This window comes from Taeniopygia guttata, chromosome 20 (genome assembly GCF_048771995.1).
Source record: "Taeniopygia guttata chromosome 20, bTaeGut7.mat, whole genome shotgun sequence".
NCBI lineage: Eukaryota > Metazoa > Chordata > Aves > Passeriformes > Estrildidae > Taeniopygia > Taeniopygia guttata.
Window position 1 is genome coordinate 3,723,618 of NC_133045.1, and position 19,096 is coordinate 3,742,713.

The 19,096-nt window shown below is 53.1% G+C and overlaps 1 protein-coding gene and 1 long non-coding RNA gene across 3 annotated transcripts in view; one reads left to right on the forward strand and one right to left on the reverse strand.

The window, feature by feature from the left end:
• The first annotated feature begins 43 nt into the window (after window positions 1-43).
• LOC140680351 (uncharacterized) lies at window positions 44-579 on the forward strand. The gene is made up of 2 exons (XR_012051537.1): window positions 44-340; window positions 390-579. It is a non-coding gene; the product is annotated as an uncharacterized lncRNA (long non-coding RNA).
• Window positions 580-980: 401 nt separating this feature from the next.
• ACSS2 (acyl-CoA synthetase short chain family member 2) overlaps window positions 981-19,096 on the reverse strand; it is a 32,544-nt gene continuing 14,428 nt past the window's right edge. Inside the window, exons 3-19 of one of the 2 annotated variants that reach the window (XM_030288436.4) lie at window positions 15,061-15,152; window positions 14,474-14,577; window positions 14,122-14,194; window positions 13,275-13,350; window positions 12,264-12,378; window positions 10,731-10,769; window positions 8,899-9,036; window positions 8,154-8,324; window positions 7,278-7,411; window positions 6,911-7,043; window positions 6,463-6,519; window positions 6,103-6,183; window positions 5,506-5,614; window positions 5,297-5,365; window positions 4,047-4,223; window positions 3,244-3,318; window positions 981-2,727 (exon numbers count right to left, since the gene is read on the reverse strand). In XM_030288436.4, coding sequence (XP_030144296.1) covers window positions 2,600-2,727; window positions 3,244-3,318; window positions 4,047-4,223; window positions 5,297-5,365; window positions 5,506-5,614; window positions 6,103-6,183; window positions 6,463-6,519; window positions 6,911-7,043; window positions 7,278-7,411; window positions 8,154-8,324; window positions 8,899-9,036; window positions 10,731-10,769; window positions 12,264-12,378; window positions 13,275-13,350; window positions 14,122-14,194; window positions 14,474-14,577; window positions 15,061-15,152 — 1,771 coding nt within the window. In that variant the 3' untranslated portion in view covers window positions 981-2,599. The remainder of the gene's footprint in view (window positions 2,728-3,243; window positions 3,319-4,046; window positions 4,224-5,296; window positions 5,366-5,505; window positions 5,615-6,102; window positions 6,184-6,462; window positions 6,520-6,910; window positions 7,044-7,277; window positions 7,412-8,153; window positions 8,325-8,898; window positions 9,037-10,730; window positions 10,770-12,263; window positions 12,379-13,274; window positions 13,351-14,121; window positions 14,195-14,473; window positions 14,578-15,060; window positions 15,153-19,096) is intronic. The other variant, XM_030288437.4, reaches the window with a different exon arrangement.

A 19,096-nucleotide genomic window follows, 5' to 3' on the forward strand; every position in this document is an offset into this window, starting at 1 on the left:
TGTGGTGAGGAAGCAAAGGAATTGCAGGGAAGGCTGGGCAGCACAGCCCCAGCTCCCAGCACCTTACTCTGGGACCAGCACCAGGAAAGGGGGAGACGTGGCTCCCTCCAGGTTTTATGGATCAATGGGAACAGCACAGCAGTGCAGGAGTGTGGGCTCTCCTGCTCAAGGTCTTCTGCCTCTTCCTCCAGCCCTCTTTCCTCCTCAGCCCTAAAAGCTGCACCTTTCTGGCAGTGAAGAGCCCAGGCAGCCTCAGCCCAGCCCTGTCAGTTACACAGAACCAGCACAAAAGCAGAATTCCTGCAGAATGGGTGTGCTGAGTGGCAGAACCAGCACAAAAGCAGAATTCCTGCAGAACGGGTGTGCTGAGTGGCAGAACCAGCACAAAGGCAGAATTCCTGCAGAATGGGTGTGCTGAGTGACAGCCCTGCTGGCTCTTTGCTGCTGCAGCATCAATCACCGATCAGTCACCTGGGAAACTGCTCCATTCTCCAAGTGTGACTGAAACTGGGCTTCCTGGGTGTTTTGTTGGGGGATTGATTACCCCAAGCCAGAGATTAAAAGGAATGTGCAATCTGACTGCTGTTTGTGCCAGGTTTGTCCGAGCCCAGGGGCACACCTGGCCAGGTGTGCAGAGATCCATGGCTGTGCCTGGAAGGGAACTAGCCTGGGGTGGAGGTGAGGCAGCCCTGAGCTGTGCTGACAGCCCTGAGCCTCCTCACCCAGCTCCCTGGCACTGGTGCTGCACTGAGGGGGTCAGTGACACGTGGGGGTCACACTGCCTTGTGCTTTGCACGAGCCTTGGAGCAGCACTGGCTGGAGACCAGGGAGAAACTGAGGCACAGGCTGCAGCCCTGGAGCCAGCACAGCCAGCCACAGTAAATCCCAGTTTTTGGAAAACTATGTTGGCAGGAACCTGTGCCTCTTCATCCCAAAAGCCAATCCTGGTTTCTGGCATGGCCACACACACTCCAAGCCTGTTTCCATTTTGTTTTCATGAATTTTATTCCATTTTGCATTAAATTCTTGTTGTTTTCCAACCAAAAATACACAGCTGACAAAGAAACAGGAGGAACAATGATGCAGGACTCCTTGTCACCAAGGTGGCACAGTCTAGTGGTACAGAGCTGTGGGGGCACATGGGACACAGGCAGGCACCGAGGTTACAGGTGACACAGGTGCTGTGCCAGTGAGAGCAGCAGGTAACAAGTGAGACTTGGGACTTGGTCAACAGCCCAGCAGAGCACCCCAACACCTGCCCTGAGCACCCTGACCCAGAGGCAGCTGCTCCTCCTTCCCAGCCCTGAGTCAGCTCAGGTTGCAGGTAATCCCTGGCCACTGGCACTCCCCAAAACAGCTGTTGCAGCAAGTTTTAAAGCCCAGTTCTCCTTTGGTTTAAGTGCAAAATCAAACAGTTCACATGCAGGTTTCACAGAGACATTGCAAAGGAGGTATGAGCCCCAGCTCAGCCCTGGCTGGAGTTAAATGTCCTTCACTGCAGGAAGGATGGCTTTGGCAGGACCCTGGTGGTGGTCAAGGCTCTTGGGGAAAAGGTTTGGGGGCCTTTAGCTCTCATCATCCTTAAGCCATGTCAGATTTAAGCAAACACTGACTTTAAACATCTCCCACCATTTTTTCCTGATGAGGAAATGTGTAGGACTCCCTCAGCCCTGCCTGCCTTGGCTTCTCTGCTGTAGCAATGGGAAAGGTGCCTCTGCCTGGCTCCATTTCCTCTCCATCCTTGGGTGTAACAGCTCCCAGTCCTCACCAGGACACAAAAGGAGCATCCAGCTGCTCCAGCTCTGCTTCAGCCGTGAGCTGGTGGCAGCAGGGCTGGAGGAACCGGGGTTCCATGGAACATGTCACACCAAGGCTTTTCCCTTCCTGGCTCCCTGTGGTGTCCAAGGCCAGCGAAGGACCCTGGACTGGGCACAACACAGCGAGGAAGCAGCAGATCTTGGTATCAGATTGCCCCCAAACCCCTGTTTAAAGCCCAGAGCTGCCTGGAGCCTTGCCCCACTCCTCTGAAGGCTCCAGGCAGCTGTGCTAGCAGCAGGCCAGTGGATGCAGGATAAGCACAGCTGTGCAGTGATGATGTGGCTGCTGCAGTGCTCCTGCAGCCTGCAGCACTCCAAGCACAAAAGGAAGCTCAGCTGCTCTGTGGGCAGTGGTGGATGCCCCTCCCAGGCCTGCCTGCATTGAGTAACTCCAGCATCACTTCCCCTCCAACCCCCAAAGCTCCTTCCCACTGTGCACAAGGTGCCAGGGCCCCTCCAGGACATAAAGTAAATTAACACCCTTTCCCCCACCCCCCAAATTAAATTAAAATCAAGAACGAGGTGCTGAAAAGGGAGGAGGACAAGTCAGTCCCTCTGTGCACCAGGCTGACCCTCAGATGTGTGACATCCATCTGGAACATGTCAGACACCTCATCCAGGGCATGGGCACGGCCTCTCCAGAGCCAGACTCTCCTTGTTCCTACCATTGGTACATTCAATTCAACAGGTGAAGGTTTCCTTCCCGGGCAGGCAGCGGCTGTTGGAGGGACCTGCTCATCAGGTGCCTCTGCCACTGTTCTCAGCAGGGACAGGTCCTGCTGCTACTGCTTAGTGTCACATCTGCTGCTGAAAAGGTGTTTGATGATGCCCGGGTCTGCCAAGGTGGAGATGTCCCCCAGATCTTGGTCATTTTTGGCAATCTTCCTTAATATCCGTCTGGTGATCTTTCCTGCAATGACAGCCAAGAAAAGGAAGCAGGAGTCAGAATCCCAGAATGGTCTGGGTTGGAAGGGGTCATAAAGATCATCTATGTCCACCCCCCTGCCATGGGCAGGGACACCTTCCACTGTCCCAGGCTGCTCCCAGCCCTGTCCAGCCTGGCCTGGGACATTTCCAGGGATCCAGGGGCAGCCACAGCTGCTCTGAGCATCCAGTGCCAGAGCCTGCCCACCCTCACAGGGAACAATTCCTTCCTTATGTCTATTTAATCCACACCTGCCTTCCAGTAGTTTAAAGCCATCACCCCTTGTCCTTCACTGTCTGTCCATATAAAAAGTCCCTCTCCCCAGGAGTCAGGATCTCTTCAGCATCCTTAGCAGAAGTGGAAGTACCAGACCTGCACATCCTGCTCGCCCTGAGCTTGTACCTTCCCTAATCTGACAGCCCTGGACAAACAGAGCAGGGCTGACCCATTTCCTCTGGCAGGAACTGCCCAGTCCCCCCCAGCACCACCCCTGGAACTCACCTGAGCGCGTTTTGGGCAGGCTCGGGGCGTACTGGATGTAATCAGGTGTTGCTATGGGCCCGATTTTTTCTCTGACTGCAAAAAAAAGAGATTTTTGATGCAGGGATGAGGAGAAGCCACACATCCTTTCCATGACAGAAGAACAGAAGGTTAACCCAGCTCCTGAGACACCTGGCAGGGCAGTGCCTGGGGCTGCTACACCTGAGCCTCTACACGGTGGAGGGGGACAACAAAACCTGCAATACCAACAGGGCCAGAAGCACAGCTCCCCAACGTGAGAGTGCTCATTTTTTCACTCCCTCCATCTTCCAAAGACCTCCCCAACAGCTACAACCAACACTATGACCATTTTGATAGAGCAAGGATTGATTCAAATTCACTCTTGGGTTCCTCCAGAGAAGAAGCTGCCATGGGTCGTTTCATGTGTTCTTTGCTGCAATTTGCAGTGAAACAGCTCCTTGAGAGTAGAGCACAAACACCCAGAGCACCACCCTACAGAAACCCCATGATCCTCCCAGGATGTCCCAGTCTGCCAGGGAGAGCCCTGCTGCAAACAAAGCCTGCTGAGCATCCTAGTCCCTCACAGGGCTGCCAGCTCCCACCAGGCAGAGATGGCATCACATGAGCAGCCAAAGGCTGCGAGAACTAATTTTAGTCTTTGTCAGCCGTGCTCTGTAATCAAGAGGCACCTTGTGGCAGTTGTCCATGCTGCATTCCCCAGCCCACAGGCAGGCACCCAAGCCCTTAACCCCTCCAGCACCTGCCCTCCCCCTGCCTGCTCCCCAGTATTTGGCTGTTGCTACCTTGTTTTTTGAGCTCATCTGCGAGGTTCTTGGTGAACTCGTGGCCCTCTCTCAGGGTCACAAAGCAGTAGAGGCACTCGCCCTTCAGGGGGTGGGGGTGGCTGACCACAGCAGCCTCAGCCACTGCTGTGTGCTCCACCAGGGCTGACTCCACCTCGGCAGTGCTCAGCAAGTGGCCTGGAAACAAGGGGGAGACAAAGCTGTACAGAGCTGCAGGAGGAGGCCTGAGGCTGTAAAAGGCCCTAAACGAGAGATTTGAGAGCATCAGTTTGATGTGCTTGGGAAAGGACAACAGCTGGAGAGTGAAACTCATTTCTGCAGTGCTCTGGAAGCTGCCAGGTGTCACTCACCTGCAGAAGTCACCTCCCTTGGCTGTTCCCCCTCCCACCTTTAGCTTCTTTCTGGAACAGATCATGAACAGTTCACAGTGATGTTTTCCCAAGGAGCTGAATTTGGCAAGAGGAGACCTGCCCACATGGTCAGCCAGAAGGTGCAGAGGTTGGATCTGCAGAGTGCAGGCTCCAGCCCAGTGCTGTGAGGAGGGGCAATGATATTCCAGGGCTTGGGGCAGGGGCACAGCTCAGTCCTGCACACCTCTGCTCCTGTGCCTGTGCTCTGACATTCCACCCCAGCACTGCTGCCACAGAAAGCCACAGGAAAGTGGTGTCAACTCCCAGAATGATCAGCTGGAGGAGAATCAGGCACTGCTGGCCAGGTGAAAGGATCTAATCTGATGCAGGGACAAGTCAAGCAGCACCTCAGAGCCAGCAGGACATACCTGGAGGATACAGGCTCCAGGAAAGGAGGGAGGGAACTATTAAATAGAGTACATGGAAATCGATGGGCTGAGAAGCAGGTGAATCTCAAAGACTCAGGTGACAGAGGTGGGAGAATCTTCAGAGCGCTGAGCAGCCTGATCCAGCTTTGAGGTGAGCCCTTCATGTTCCTGCCCAAACCCCTGTGAATTCTCTGTGGCCCTAAATCCTTCAGCAGAGGTGCCCTGGCTGGTTACAGGTTCCTTCCCTCCAAGGCTTTGTCTCCAGGGAAAATGGTGCAGGAAGTCACCAAGTCACAGGCTTGTGTGTCCCTGAAATAACCCTGCACCAGAAACTGGATCCACCTTGAGGACAAGTTGCTGAACAGAATCACAGGTGCAAAACCATCCCCATAAAGCAGGTGCCTTTTGAAATGGATGCAGAAGTGTCACAAAGCACATTGCATTGGTTCCCACTGAAGACAAAACTTCTTACCAGAAACATTCAACATGTCATCAATTCGCCCTGTGATCCAGTAATAACCATCTTTATCTCTTCTGCAACCTAAAAATAGCCAGAAATGAGTGTGAGGTAGCAGTGCCAGCCCTCAGAGCAACTGATAAGGGATTCTGAGGGCAGGACAGGGCAAGATTTGCACTGCTGTCCCCAGGCCCCTGTGCCCACAGCAGCCTGGACCCCCTTACCATCTCCTGTCACGTAGTAGCCAGGGAACTTCTTGAAGTAAATGGTTTCAAACTGCTGGTGCTTTCCGTAGAGCGTGCGCATGATCCCTGGCCAGGGCTGCTTAAACACCTGGGGGTGAGAAACACAGAGCTGGGGCAGTGAGAGCCAAAGCAACAACCCCGTGTGCAGACAGAGAGAGATGTCAGAGAGCCATGAGTAGCACTCAGACACTTGCTGCCAGCACTGATCCATTGGGCTGAGCAGTTGTTCCCATCCTCCTGCCTTGCCCACATGTGCAAGTGCATTTAGTGATCAGCTGTAAAAGCTCCCACAAAGTTATGGCCTTGGAGGGAGTTCCCACCACCCAAGGGTGTGTGGACCAGAGTTAGTGGAAGTAGAATCACAAATTTTTTTAAGGCTGGAAAAGTCCAACCATCACCCACATTCACCACTAAACCATGTCCTCAAGTGCCACCTCCACACATTTTTTGAACACTTTAAGGGATGGTGACTCAACCCCTTCCCTGGGCCAAAAGATGTGGGTATTCCACCAGGAATGTCCCAGAGCTCCCAGGGAATGCACAAAGGGAGGGTGGGGAAGATCAGCCCTTCCTTACCAGGTAACCTTCTGCTTCTCCTTCCAGCTCTTCCCCTGACTCGCTCAGGATGGCAGGGACCACACCGAAAAAGGGGAATGTCTGCCATGAGGAGCAGGGAGAAAGGAGAGATGGAGGTGAATCCCTGCATTAGACCCCTGTTAACCAGAGGAGGGAGGCAGGGCAAGGGCAGCTTTGGAGAGCTGTGGTACCTGGGGCCCACGAGTGTGGCTGCATGGGGCCTGGGATTTGGGGATTTGGGAGGCGGCCACCTCCCCGTGTGCACCACTGTCCCCCCACCCCTGGCAGGCTGCAACCACCCAGCCATGGCACAGACAGGGCCCTGCTGAGGCTCCTGGGGAGGAGAGCACGAGTACTCACAGCAGAGCCTGGCTTCATGGGGGTGGCAGCAGGAAGGGGTGTCAGCATGTGGCCTCCCTGCGAAGAGAGGCAAAACCCAGTGAGTCTGGGCCGTGCCAGCCCATCCCACAGCTGTGCCATCAGCTCTGGGAACAGCACATCCCAGTCAGGGCAGGTGTGGAGATGGAAGGATATGGCAGTGGGTGGGGAATCTGGGCACAAAGCTTTGGAGCTGGGGGAGAGAAAGAGAAGCAGCAGGGCAGTGTCCAGAGCAGAGTTTGGAAGAGACCCTTTGCAGAGGAAGGTTTCTCCTTTTGGAGCCTGCTTGAGTTCCAGGATAGGAAGAGAAGGGCACATCAGAGTTTCCTGGCCAAACAAGTAGTCCCCACAGAGCCCAAACCCCACTATGGGAAGCCTGCAGGGAGCACAAGGGACAGAGAGGTGCCAGGGACACTCAGCAAGGACTCACCGTCTCTGTCTGCCAGAAGGTGTCCACAATGGGACACCTCTCCTCTCCTACCACACGGTAGTACCACAGCCAGGCCTCGGGGTTGATGGGCTCACCCACGGTCCCCAGCACCTTCAGGGACTTCCTGCTGTGCCTGCAGAGAGGAGGGGGCTGGCAGGGGCTCAGCAGGCTATGGAGCTGGGAGCTGCTGCACAGCAGAGCCTGTAGGAACCCCTGGGCTGCCCAAAATGGACATTCCAGATACAGGTCAGAGCTTACTCAGCATTCTCCCACAGGGGAAGAGAGGAGACCTGGGTCATTCTGGCATCTCCCACTCAACCCTGCTGTGCAAAGCCAACGTCCTCCTTCCCCTGGGAGGGGCACTCACTTTTTGACAGGCTCCTCCCCGTACTTCATCAGCAGCCGGATGGCCGTGGGTGCTGTGTAGAACTTGGTCACCTTGTACTTGTCAATGATGCTCCACATTCTGCCAACATCTGGGTAGGTGGGGACGCCTTCAAACTGAGCAGGAGACAGAGCAGTGACACAGCTGCTCCTCGCTGCTCCCCACCTGCAGCACCTGCCCAAGCAGCAGCTGGACCGCAGCATGTCCTTACAGGGGTACCACACAGTGAGACCAGCCCAGGTCAAGGATCCCCTCACTGGGCAGATGTCATCCCCCCTCATCCTAGCAGATGTCCCCTGACACCCCCTTGCAGCACAGGCACTTGGGTGGCCACCACAGTGACACAGTCCCACCAGCCCAACTGACCCTGCCCACGTGGCAAAGGGCAAGAGGTCAAAACACTGTGACAGAATCACAACCCAAAGTATCAAGAACTCCCAAAAGGCCTCCCCCAACATAACAGTGATCTTCCTGCTTGCATTTCCCTGGGGACTCTTGGGCACAGGTCTCTGGCTCCCTGATCTGTTACACTGCCAAGAGAGATACAGGCACAGGAGTTAAACAGCAAGTTGTCAAATCAGCATCAGCAGGGAAAACATCACTCCCTGATTGAGTTTTTGCATTAAGTCAAAGCAGCTCCAGCTCCAATGGTACACAAGGCTTGTACTTTTATGGGAAATAAACAGCCAAAAGCCAACCACAAACTACTCCCCCGAGCAGTCACAACAGCCTCCCTGGAGAGCACCACCCCTCCTCAGAGAGCCCTGCACAGCATCCCGGAGCAATGCAGGGCTGCAGCTCAGCACCACCACCTCCCTGTTCCTGGAGTGGGAGCACCCAGGGGCACACAGCACTCACCAGCACGCTGGTGGCCCCGTTGGCCAGGGGGCCGTAGGTGAGGTAGGAGTGGCCCGTTATCCACCCGATGTCGGCCGTGCACCAGTACACATCCTCAGCTTGGTAATCAAACACGTATTTAAAGGAGGTGGCAGCAAAAATCATGTACCCACCCACGGTGTGCAGCACACCCTGCGAGGAGAAGGCACAGGAGTGTCAGGGTGAGCTCCCACCATCACCCTCACCCTGCCAGGCCCAGCTGAGCATTGCTTGTTACGGTGAGCTCATGGGCACCCTTTTGCCCCCCTTCCCCCAGGACCCTGTGACTCTGATCAGATAACCCTGGATCCTCCTTCCTGCCCCAACGGGGTTGGCGGGGAGCCAGGAGAGCCCACCCTGTCCAAAACCTATATAGACCCCTGAGATTTCCTGTGCTCTCTCTCTTTTGCCCCGCTCTCCACAAGGACATCACAGAATAAAGAGAGCTGTTCCAACACCCTGGGTAAGAGCCTCTTTTGAATATTTATCCCTCTCCTGGTATTCCTCCCCTCACAGCCCCTATCTCTGAGCTGGTCGGATTCTTTGGGGGGCTGCGTTGAGGGGGGGAAAACTACAATTGCTGAGCTCCAACAGCAGCTGAGCAGGAATGATCAGCACAGCTCCTTTCTAAGACCTCTGTGGCTCCTCCCAAGTCCCCCCTGCCCAGTTCCCCCAGCTGAGGGGTTCCATGGCTCAGCCTGGCCCGTGCAGGGAGCTGGGAGCACACCTTGGGTTTGCCAGTGGAGCCGCTCGTGTAGAGGATGAAGAGCTCGTCCTCGGCGTCGCACCACTCGGGCTCACACTCCGTGCTGGCACCACGCATCAGCTCATGCCACCACACATCCGTGGCTGGGTTCCAGGGGGTCTGAGGAAAGCACAAGTTTAGAAACAGCCTTGTCCAAAAAGAAGAGAGGAGGGGGATGAGGAGCACAGCCCAAACCTCGCCCCCCTCACGGGCCATCAAGAGGGATGTTCACAGCACAGCCTGCTGCAAACCATGCACCGGAGCTGCAGCTCCCACTCCCAAAGCTCCTTTGCACAGCCCACAGCCATGAGGAAACACTTCAAACACGGTCTGGCTGCAAGGCCCTGTCTGAAGCAGAGTGTCCAGACCACAGGTAATGGTGATGAATCCCCGTGGGTGGCAGCAACAGCCAGGAGAGGCTGGCAGCAGCTGCTCTGGGCTGTGAATTGGTCCCACAGCCAGGCTCCTCCTGCCCTGTGGGGCTGCCCCGAGCTGCAGTCCCACAGCCAAGCAGCAAGCACAGCCACACATCCCACAGCCACCTGTCCCACACGCCTTGCGGGGACCCCGATGGCAGCATGGCCCGAGACGAACAGCAGCACTGTGGGCTCACACAGCCTGGCCTTGCAGGCCCCCAAAAATACCTGTTCTCTGGGTTTTTAGGTAATAACTACCCAGGTAAGAAATGACTGCACCGATGCAGAGCCATCCAGCACTGGCTGACTGAAGATGCCACAACTGTGACAGAGCCACCAAGGCTGTGGCTGATGGGCACAAGTCACCCTGAGGGTTGTTCTGGCTGCCCACCTCTCCAGGGTGGTGGCACAGTTCAGGACGAGACAACTTCCCCTGACCTCCTCACCTTTCCTCTGAGAAACCTGGGGGAAGCTGGGCAGGGAATGTGCCCCAGCCTCAGCTCAGACCTCCACTCTCCCATCTCTGTGAGGGCAAGGCCTGACCGAGAGCCCTGCACGTTTCCTCCTCACAAAGCCAGCCTTGCCACAGCTCCCTCAGCTGGGGTGCACAGAGAGCAGCCACAAGGTGACTCTGCAGCCCTGAAGATGTTCATGAGACATCTGGAGGCACCTGAGACATCAGGAGCACACAGCTCCTGCAGATGTGGTGCAAGGGACACCAGCTGCTTGACAGCTTGGCACAACTCAGCCCACTTGGAAAGCTTTCATGGACCCTCAGGGCTCCTGGTTTTACCTGGCAAAGCAGTTTCCACAATTCTGTCCCACCAGCAAGCTCCCAGCAAGGCACCAGGTAGACAAGCCCAAGACTATCCAGCAGTTTTCTCTTGCATCCCTCCTTGAAGGATCCCTGATTTAGCAGCCTGCAGTGCCCCGGGGAGGAGGCCAGACCCACGGCACCGTGTCTCTGCCTGCTCTGGGGCCCAGAGGCTCCTTGGATGAGGCAGGCAGAGTCCAGTGCTGCCTCTGGAGATGCAGCTCTGCTGCCTGTGGCCAGGAAGCTGCAGGTGAGCCCTGCCAGCCTCCCCACAAAGGGAAGTGCATGGTGAGAGCTGCTCCTGAAAGGCAGAGAGCCAAAGGCTGGCCTGGGTGCTGACACTGGCTGTGCCCAGGGGTCGGTGTGGGGCTGTTCCTGGAAGCACTGGTGGCACTGCACTCACCCCCACGCCGTGGGCAGCCCTGCCAAGCTGGGGAGGGTCTGTCACTGACATGCAGCTGCTGGCACCACGGTTAGGAGGGCACGTGTGGCTGGGCAGCCAGAGCAGTTAAGGGAGGTGGGGAGCTGCACGGGAAGCAGAAGGGAGGTGCCAAAAAGAGAAAGGCAGTGCTGTGTGTAAATACCTTGGGATGGAGTCTCTGTGAGCTTTCAGTCTTTTTTTCCTGTTAAAAATCCACAAAGAGGGTGTGAAATCTGAGAAGGGGAGGATCCACACCGGGCTTTGCAGGCAGGGAGCTGGAAGCCCACAGGCCTGGATGCTGGAAATCACCCTGGCAGGCTGAAAAATGCTCAGATCTGGGGCCAGACCAGGAGATGCCCTCTGAGCAGAAGCCTCCCCATTTGCATCACCTTCTCAAGGGTACCAGCTGCCCCCAGGGCAGGTCCCCAAGGCCACCCCTTGCACATGGCTGGCTGGGAACAGAGGCACAGGGCCAGCACACAGCCCACAGCCCATCCAATAGCCTCACACAAGCCAATGTCACAGTAAAAATGCATCCACGATGGAAAGAATCCTTAATAAAGTATGGAAACAAGGAGAGTAAAGAGAGCCAAAGGGTAAGAGACACCCTTCAGTCTCTCCCCAGGACATTCTGCACAAAATCCTCACCTCAGCCACTGGAACCAGCACAGGGACAGGCTGCCCTGCAATCACCCTACCAGGGAAACCTCACCCAGGAAGATTGGTCTGCTCCACATTTCCCAAACCTTTGCATCTACCTTGCCCTCACAAAAAGAAGGGCAGAGCAGGCCAAGGGACATGGCCAGGCTGTCAAACAGAGAGCAACACCTCAATAAAATTAACATGGCTGAATGAGGGAAAATAACTCAAAGGAACTTCTTGTTCCAGGGATGTGCACAGACCACTCCTCCTGAAAGCAGAGTCTAAAGCTCAAACACTCCCCAAACACAACTCATTTCTGAGCCAGCAGCAGCCTGGGGGTAACTCAGTGCAAATAATCACCCAACACAGAGGGACAGAAGACAACATGGCAAGATTTGGAGCTGTGGGGGAGCTGAAAGTAACCTTTAGGGAAGGTAAGGGCTAGGCACAGCAGGGCTGCTCAGCAGCCTTGGGATGTCAGCAGGCAGCCACAGCCCCAGGACACCTCCTCCTCCTTCCAGCCCCATCTCACCACATGCCTCTGGGCCACATCCTTTTCTCTCTAGTTGCAAAGGAAAGCCCCAGCCTGAGAGCTGACAGAGTCCCTGTGGCAGCTGCACAGACCCTGCACTGCTCTCAGCAGAGGATTGCTGCCCTGAGCTCACACTCAGATTTGAGCACACATCTCCTGCTGCCACTGTCACAGCTACAGCGCAGCATCGGTCTTTGCACAAAACGGGAGAGAGACAAAGGGTTAGGAAGGAAAAGCCTTGTACTAGGCAGAGGAAAATGAGTATCTTGTCCCTAGTGGCTTTGGAAGATGTACCCAGGGGTCCTGTGGGCTTGCAGCTTGTGAGGGTGTTAAAGGAAGTAGCAGGGAGAGGATCTCGGTGTGGAAAAGGAATAATTTTTCAGACCACTCACACGGCAATGTCAGCAAGGAGGGGTGAAAACAGGAACAAGAGTGTTCAGGGAATCACTGCAGTGGTTTTGCACTGATCAGTTTGCTGGGCTCATGGTAATAAAACCCACCCCCATCCCACCAGGAGCACACCTGCACTTCCTGGCACAGCCTTTTCAGAGGAGGAGATTTGCTGCAGGTCCCGTCCACTGCTACTTCTTCCCTGCCCAGGTGCTTCACCACGATGCACTTTTTCAAGGAGGATCCCCTGTAAAAGGCAGAAGCTGTCACACTGGGTGCTCAGGGGCTGAGCCAGTCCTCCCTGGGACTCACAGGCAGCAGTGGAGGCAGGGCAGGGGACTGGAGCTCCTTTTGTTGAGCTGGAGCATTTGCTGCCATGCAAACTCCATGGTACACCATGAACTGCCAAGGACACCAGCCACAGGACCAGCTTGGAGAGCAGGAACAGTCTGTGCACAGCTTACTGGGGAATAATCACGTGTGATTCCTGGAAGTGTGGGGGTCTCACAAGTCTCTCTCCCAGGACACTGCTGTGCAAATTCCCTACAAATCCCAAATTTGCCTTCTTGTGACCAGGAACAAACCTTCCTACCAGGAGATGTTAGTGGCTGCTCCAACCCCTAGGCATCACTGACTGTCTCAGAGGGAAGAAAGGCTTCCAAAGCCTGATTATACATCAAGGAAAGGTGTAGGTGTTTGCCTCCTTATGAGGGAAAAGACAGCCTAGAGAACACTGACAGAATGATTCTATTTCCCTTCAACCCTGTTCAGGGTATCAACACAGTCTCCCCCAGTTCATTTCCAGCTGCAGGATCATTTCTGTCCTCCCAGGTACCTATTTTTACAGACATAAAGACTTATGTTTTCTTAAAGAGTTTGAATTTCTAACGTGCAGACTATCTGCCCTGAATTTCCATGTTTGATCTAACACACAAACCCACGTTCAGTCTCCCACAAGCTACACAGATGCTGTGCCTGTAAACTTGGCAAAGTCATTTCACCAGGATTATTTCCCTTTCTGTAACATCTGATGAGTGTTTGTGTCAGACCTGCTGCAGAGTCTGCCCACCTATGACAACTCCCACTTGTGCAGGAGCAGATTCTGGCAGCAATGCCCTTTTCTACAAGGAAATCCAAACTTACTTGTCTATACATTTCCGGACGGCTTCGTCTGCAATCTGCTTCAAGTTGACCAGTTTGTCCCCTCGATAAAAGGCATCTGCAAAATGGTGAGGGAAACATCAGAAGGGTTTCCCAGCCAAGGCAGCCTGGGACAGCTGGAGCAACACGCAGTTTCAGGGGGGCAGAGCAGACTCATGCACTAGTGTGAGAGGAAGCACACAAACAGCTGATGGGAAAGCTCTCCTAATGCACACTTTTAGCCCAGAGAAACAGATGCCAAAAGACATGGGGGAATTTCTTCTCTGGGTGAGGTCCCACTATGACCTGGCAAATCTCTTGGGAATACTCAGTGGAAAATAATCCAATGCATCAAGAACAAGGACTGCAGTTTAATGGGTACTTTTCATGCCATGGGAATTAATAAAAACACTATTTCTTGCACTTTTGGAAAAAACAAAACTGGGAAATGCAGTGGGCTTACATACAACTACTACCACACTCTTGATCCTTTGCTTTATAAGGCTGAGAGCTGCAGCAGAAATGTCATTACAACTGGGAAGGGTGGGAATTCTTACATTAGGCCTCCCTCATGATACATCTTGCAAATATCTGGCTGACTTTCAGGAGAATCATGGATGAGAAGTTTTTGGAAACATTCTATTAGCAGCTGGTGACATCCAGCTTTACAGGACAAACAGGGACTGCTTAGAGGCTTCACCACGTTTGGAGTGGGAAACAGCTACAGCACTGGACCCGCTTTGGGACGCTCAGCTGAGGCACTGGTTTTCTCTCTTCCACTTCCAGGCTTTTAAAATAAAGATCTTTCAGCCAGGCAACAGGAAGAGAGTTGCTCAGACGTTTGTTTTACCTGCCGTGATGAGGAGAGAGCAACCGCAGTCAAGGATCCGCTCGCAAAGGGATTCTGCAGAGAAACCTGCAAACTGCCAGAGAGCACACAGCAGTCAGCAGGGACACACAGAAACCCAGCCCCACACCCACAGCTCTGTGCTGTTCACCCAAGGCAAATGATTCACCACCAGGCACCGATGGAGAGAGCCAAAGGAGCTCATTGCACAGTTAATGCAGGGAAACGGCAGCATCTTAACTGAGCTTCCATCCACCTCATGGTCAGCACTCATCTTTCCAGCTCCTCTCCCAAAACCAAGAGCTGCTCTCCTCAGAGCTCAGCACCAAGAGCACCACAAAGAGCTTGTCCCTACCACAACAGAGTGCAGAGCTCCAATCCTGGCACAGGCGAGCATGGCTACAACGAGCTCCAGGATCATTGGCAGGTAGATGGAAACCCGGTCTCCTTTCTGCACCCCTGGGGAGGGAAAGTCAACATGGCATTTGTCAAAATGAACACGTTAAATGGCAAAAGCACAGGACATAGAAATAAATCAATTCCTTTAATTCTACATTTATATGCACACAATACAGCTTCAGCTGGAGTTGAAGCAGCCTTGGGTTTTGCCTTTTGAGCACTATGGCTCTTGACAGATGATGACTAGCAATCCATGTTCTCATCTGCCTCCCTGAAGGAAGCAGGAAAGTAACCAGAGCCCACTGCTTGTTGGAAAACCCCAGAGCATGAAGCTTTGAGCACTGATTTCTTCCTTGTACAGCTGATATGACCAGCACTGGTCAGTTTTCACAGACAGAGCCAGGAATGAATCTGTGCATTGCAGAACAAATTGATGAGAATTACTCAACAGACTGGCAATCACACAAGCAGTGACCCCAGTCTCCAAACCCTTGGCCAAATGCCTCCCCAGTATCCAGTGCTCCTGTTGCCCCAGCTGTGTACCTTGGCTGCGGAGGACATTGGCAAACTGGCAAACTTTGTGCAGCAGCTCACGGTAGGTGATCTTCGTGGAATCCCCAGGTTCATTCCCTTCCCTGGAAAAGCAAGATAATCTTTGTCACTGTGCAGAAGTACAAGGTAAGAGTGACACTGAAAGCTGCTCTGGCCAACAAATATGTCCTCACCTGCCCTTCCGAGCATAGAGTAACCAAACTCCAGAAATCCAATTCTGGATTAAAGTTCTGTAATAGTAGGAAAATTAAGTCCAGTGTGCCCAGCCCTGTGTAGATCACTACTGAAAGCAACTGAATGTGTGAAATGGAAATACCAGCACTTTCAGAGAGGCAAGAAGAATCCAAAGCTCAACAAAGAACCAAAGCTAAGAGTGCACAGGCTCAGGAGCACTCTGGGATTTATGGCATGGCTCCCTCTCTCCTGGGTGCTCACTGTGCCTGCAGATATCTCAGCATGAAACACAGCCCATCATGCAGCAACAACCAGCCCCCAAACACCTGACATCTGATGGGCTGTGATGGAATGCCTGTCTTGTTTTCCAAGGTCATACATAAATACACTCATGTATGTTCGTTCCCTGTCATTCCTGCTCTGCCTTATTCTCCCTGTGCTCCTCTGTGAACCAACTCCAGGCTCCTGCAGCCCAGACTCTGATGGGAAGGAGAGCCAAGGGACAGGAATGGCACATCCCCAGGGAAATGACTTGCTACTGAAGTAAATTTTAATGTGACTCAACACTTCAGCCATGTAAATCAGGTGGCACTCCCAAAGTATCAGGAGATCCATAAAGAATTTGACATGACTTCACAGTGGGGAAACAGCAGTCTCCTACACTTTGGAAGGACACAGAGTCCCTCCAAGGCAGCCAGCACAGAAACTCTCGATCCATAGATGAATAGGGGTATCACATCACTCTCAGCTGCCAGTGCTTCTGGAAAAGTGTCCCCTTAGTGTGTGCAGCCAAAGGAAAAGTGCCACTGGTGCTGGGGAGAGGCCAGGAAGCACCTCCACACCACGTGTTCCCTCAGCATTGCAGCCAGGCTCTGCCCAGCTCTGAAACAGAAACTTCACCTATTCAACACGTCAAACAGAGCACTCCAAAACTAAATATGGAATTCTAGCAAAAACCAACCACTTCCCCCAGCAACACAAACAGCAGGAAGGCTTTTAGGATGCAGAAATGCATAAAGCAACACCTTAATTTCTCATGTAATGCTATAAATCATGCCATTCTGTGCCAGCACAACAGTGACCACACGCTCCAATGGCAGACATGGTCCTGGCAGAGAAGCCACAGGAGCTGGGAGAGCCTCACTGATACAAGCTCTGCTCCTGCCCCATGTAGAACAGGGGTTCCAAAACTGGTGGATACACCTGGATCATCATTTGTGGATTGCTGCTTACACACTTGCCTTATCCCTCTTGATACCCAATTACACTCCTGGCTTCCACAGTGCTCTGCAGCAACTGGGACCATAGATACCTGCACTGACACAGGACAGGGAATCTTCCCACCACTGGCTGCTGGAAGGTAATTCCATGCTTGATATTTTATGCAAGTTTGGCCCCTTCAAAGTGCAATACAAAGCTAAAGCAAAGTGTGGGAACATGAACTAGTGTCCAAGGCAGGCGGCTCAGCCTTGACATCCCAGCATTTTCCTCTCCTTTTCCCATCACAGCCAGAAGCATCACTTTGAGCAAGATGACATGTGAAACTATTAGTCAAGGTCCCTTACAGCAGAACTCTCAGCTAGGAAAGAGAAACCAGGAAATCAGTTTCCTTTTTCATCCTGTTACTTGAGGTCAAAGATGCAAGAGCTGATTCCAGTGCTGGGCTGAGCAGCTGTAACTGATCTGGCTCACAGGAACAGCATCTGCTTCTGCTGTGTCTGGCTGCACACTGACTGCCTTCCCTCACCATCCAGGTTTTCCTTGGTGCACCTACATCAAGGCTGGTGCTGTGCAAACCTGCTTGTGTCCAGATGTACAGGATGACTGTGTGTGCAGCTCTCCCCTCAGCCACGAGCCTTAAAAGACAATTAGAATGCTTCCAAATGCAAGCTGGAGCATCCCAGCCCACTAATCCCTCACTGAAGATCACTGGGATCGGGTGGGTACCACAGGCAGGCCCTGTGCAAGCCAGCCCCAGCTCAACAAACAGGGCAGGAAGGATGTCCCTTTGTCGCGCTCTGGCCCAGCACAGGATCTAATTACAGCCTTGCCTAAGAGAGGAACACATTAGGAGAAAGAGCAGCACAGGCTGCCCAGGGCCCTGCGTGCTATGTGGGGGCTTGTCGGAACCCAAAATGTCCCTCAGACATTTTTAGAGGTTCCAGGCCTTGGTCAGAAGCATTTCAGACCCTGGCAAGCAGCTGAAAACAGCTGTGATCTTGAGTTTGAACCATGGAATGAATTACCAACTTTGAAGGTGGAACAAGCGGTCACAGAGAGTTAGATGGTATAGTAAAAGTAGTCACAAATTAGAGGGGAAAATTTTTTAGTATTTTACAGGGGGGTTTTAACACCTGTACAGGGGGGTTTTACTTTGTACAGGGGGGTAAGGAATTCTAAAATGGAAGAAAGTGAGCCTGATCCTGTTCTTCCTCCTTCTTCTTCCTTACCTCCATGTTCTTAGTGATGTTGGCATTTTTCTATTGGTTTACGCTAGAGACACACTGTTCAACGTAGATGATAGATATTGGCACATTATTGCAAATATAATACACGTAATTTCTGGTATATAATGTTTATACCATCCCACTGAGGGGCAGAGCCCCGCACACTGCCCTCAGGACAGAGCTGCGGCAGGGCAGCAGAACTTGTTATAGATAAGCAAAAATAAACAACCTTGGAAACAGCACAGATGAATTATGGCTTCTTCTTTGGCAACGGGGCAGAAAGACAGAGACTTTCTACAATCTCGGAATCACCACTACCCACAGATTCTGACAGGGGCTGAGCAGCCAAGGGGAGAGGCAGGCAGGTCAGCCAAGCTGCGGGTTCCCAGGGGAGCAGCCCTGCACACGGCGCCCATGAGGGACACAGAGCTGCCCTGAGCCACACGCACGAGGCACCGCTCGGCATTCCTGCTCTCCCTGCACAAGGGAGGCACATCTCCAACACGCCAGGTCCTCCTCCTTGGCAGCATTTCGGAGGGACACTCAGGCCAAGGAATGTACCCAGGCCCGTCCTGAAGGCTGGCACTAAGGCCTCTTGCATAAGGCACTGCAGGAAAAGCACAGAGCAGAGTCAAAGAGAAGTTAAAACTTTTGCACGGATTTTCAGGGGGTTTTCAAAGTCCTTTCCATCCATTTGCGTGACTTCAAAACAGCTCCCCTACCACCAGCAGGGCAAACCTTAGGCTTCAGATTTTAAAAAAACCTTTTGTTTAATGGGAAACAAATCATGTCCTTGTTTCTACAAGACAAGATGCCTCCTTTCAATGCATCTCCAGCCAAGGCCTCGAGCAGTCTCCCAAGAATTGCTTTACATCTCCCTGCCTCTGAAAATAGTCTGGAGTGCCCACAGCTGTACTCAGCAGGCTACAGCAGCACTCAGCCTTCTTGGGCCTCTGCTCTGGCACAAAAGCCCAGTGAATGATGGATTTTAGACAGGGCACTTAAAGGAATGCCCACTTGCATGCTATTGAGTACTCCCTGCATGAAAACAGAGCCTGTAAACTCATGGAATCCAAGTTCTGCCAGCAGCATCTTCCCAAAGGTGCCCTTCTAACATAAGCAAGAGCTGTCAGCTCCGAGCATCTCACATGGGCTCCTGTGTCCAAATTCAACTGAAAAAGAAATAAAACTTCAAAAATAAACCTCACTCTTCTGAAAACAGCGCCGCAGAACTCATCTCTGCAGTTCTAACCCCACCAAATCCAACGCTCCCCAAATACATATTTTATTAAGATCTATTGGTGAAAATAGTTGGCAGCACCACTGCTGCAATTGTTCATATGCAATCTGTGCTCTAACAGCAAGGTTCCTCCTGAAAGAAAAATCCAATTCTCAGCTCCCCAAAC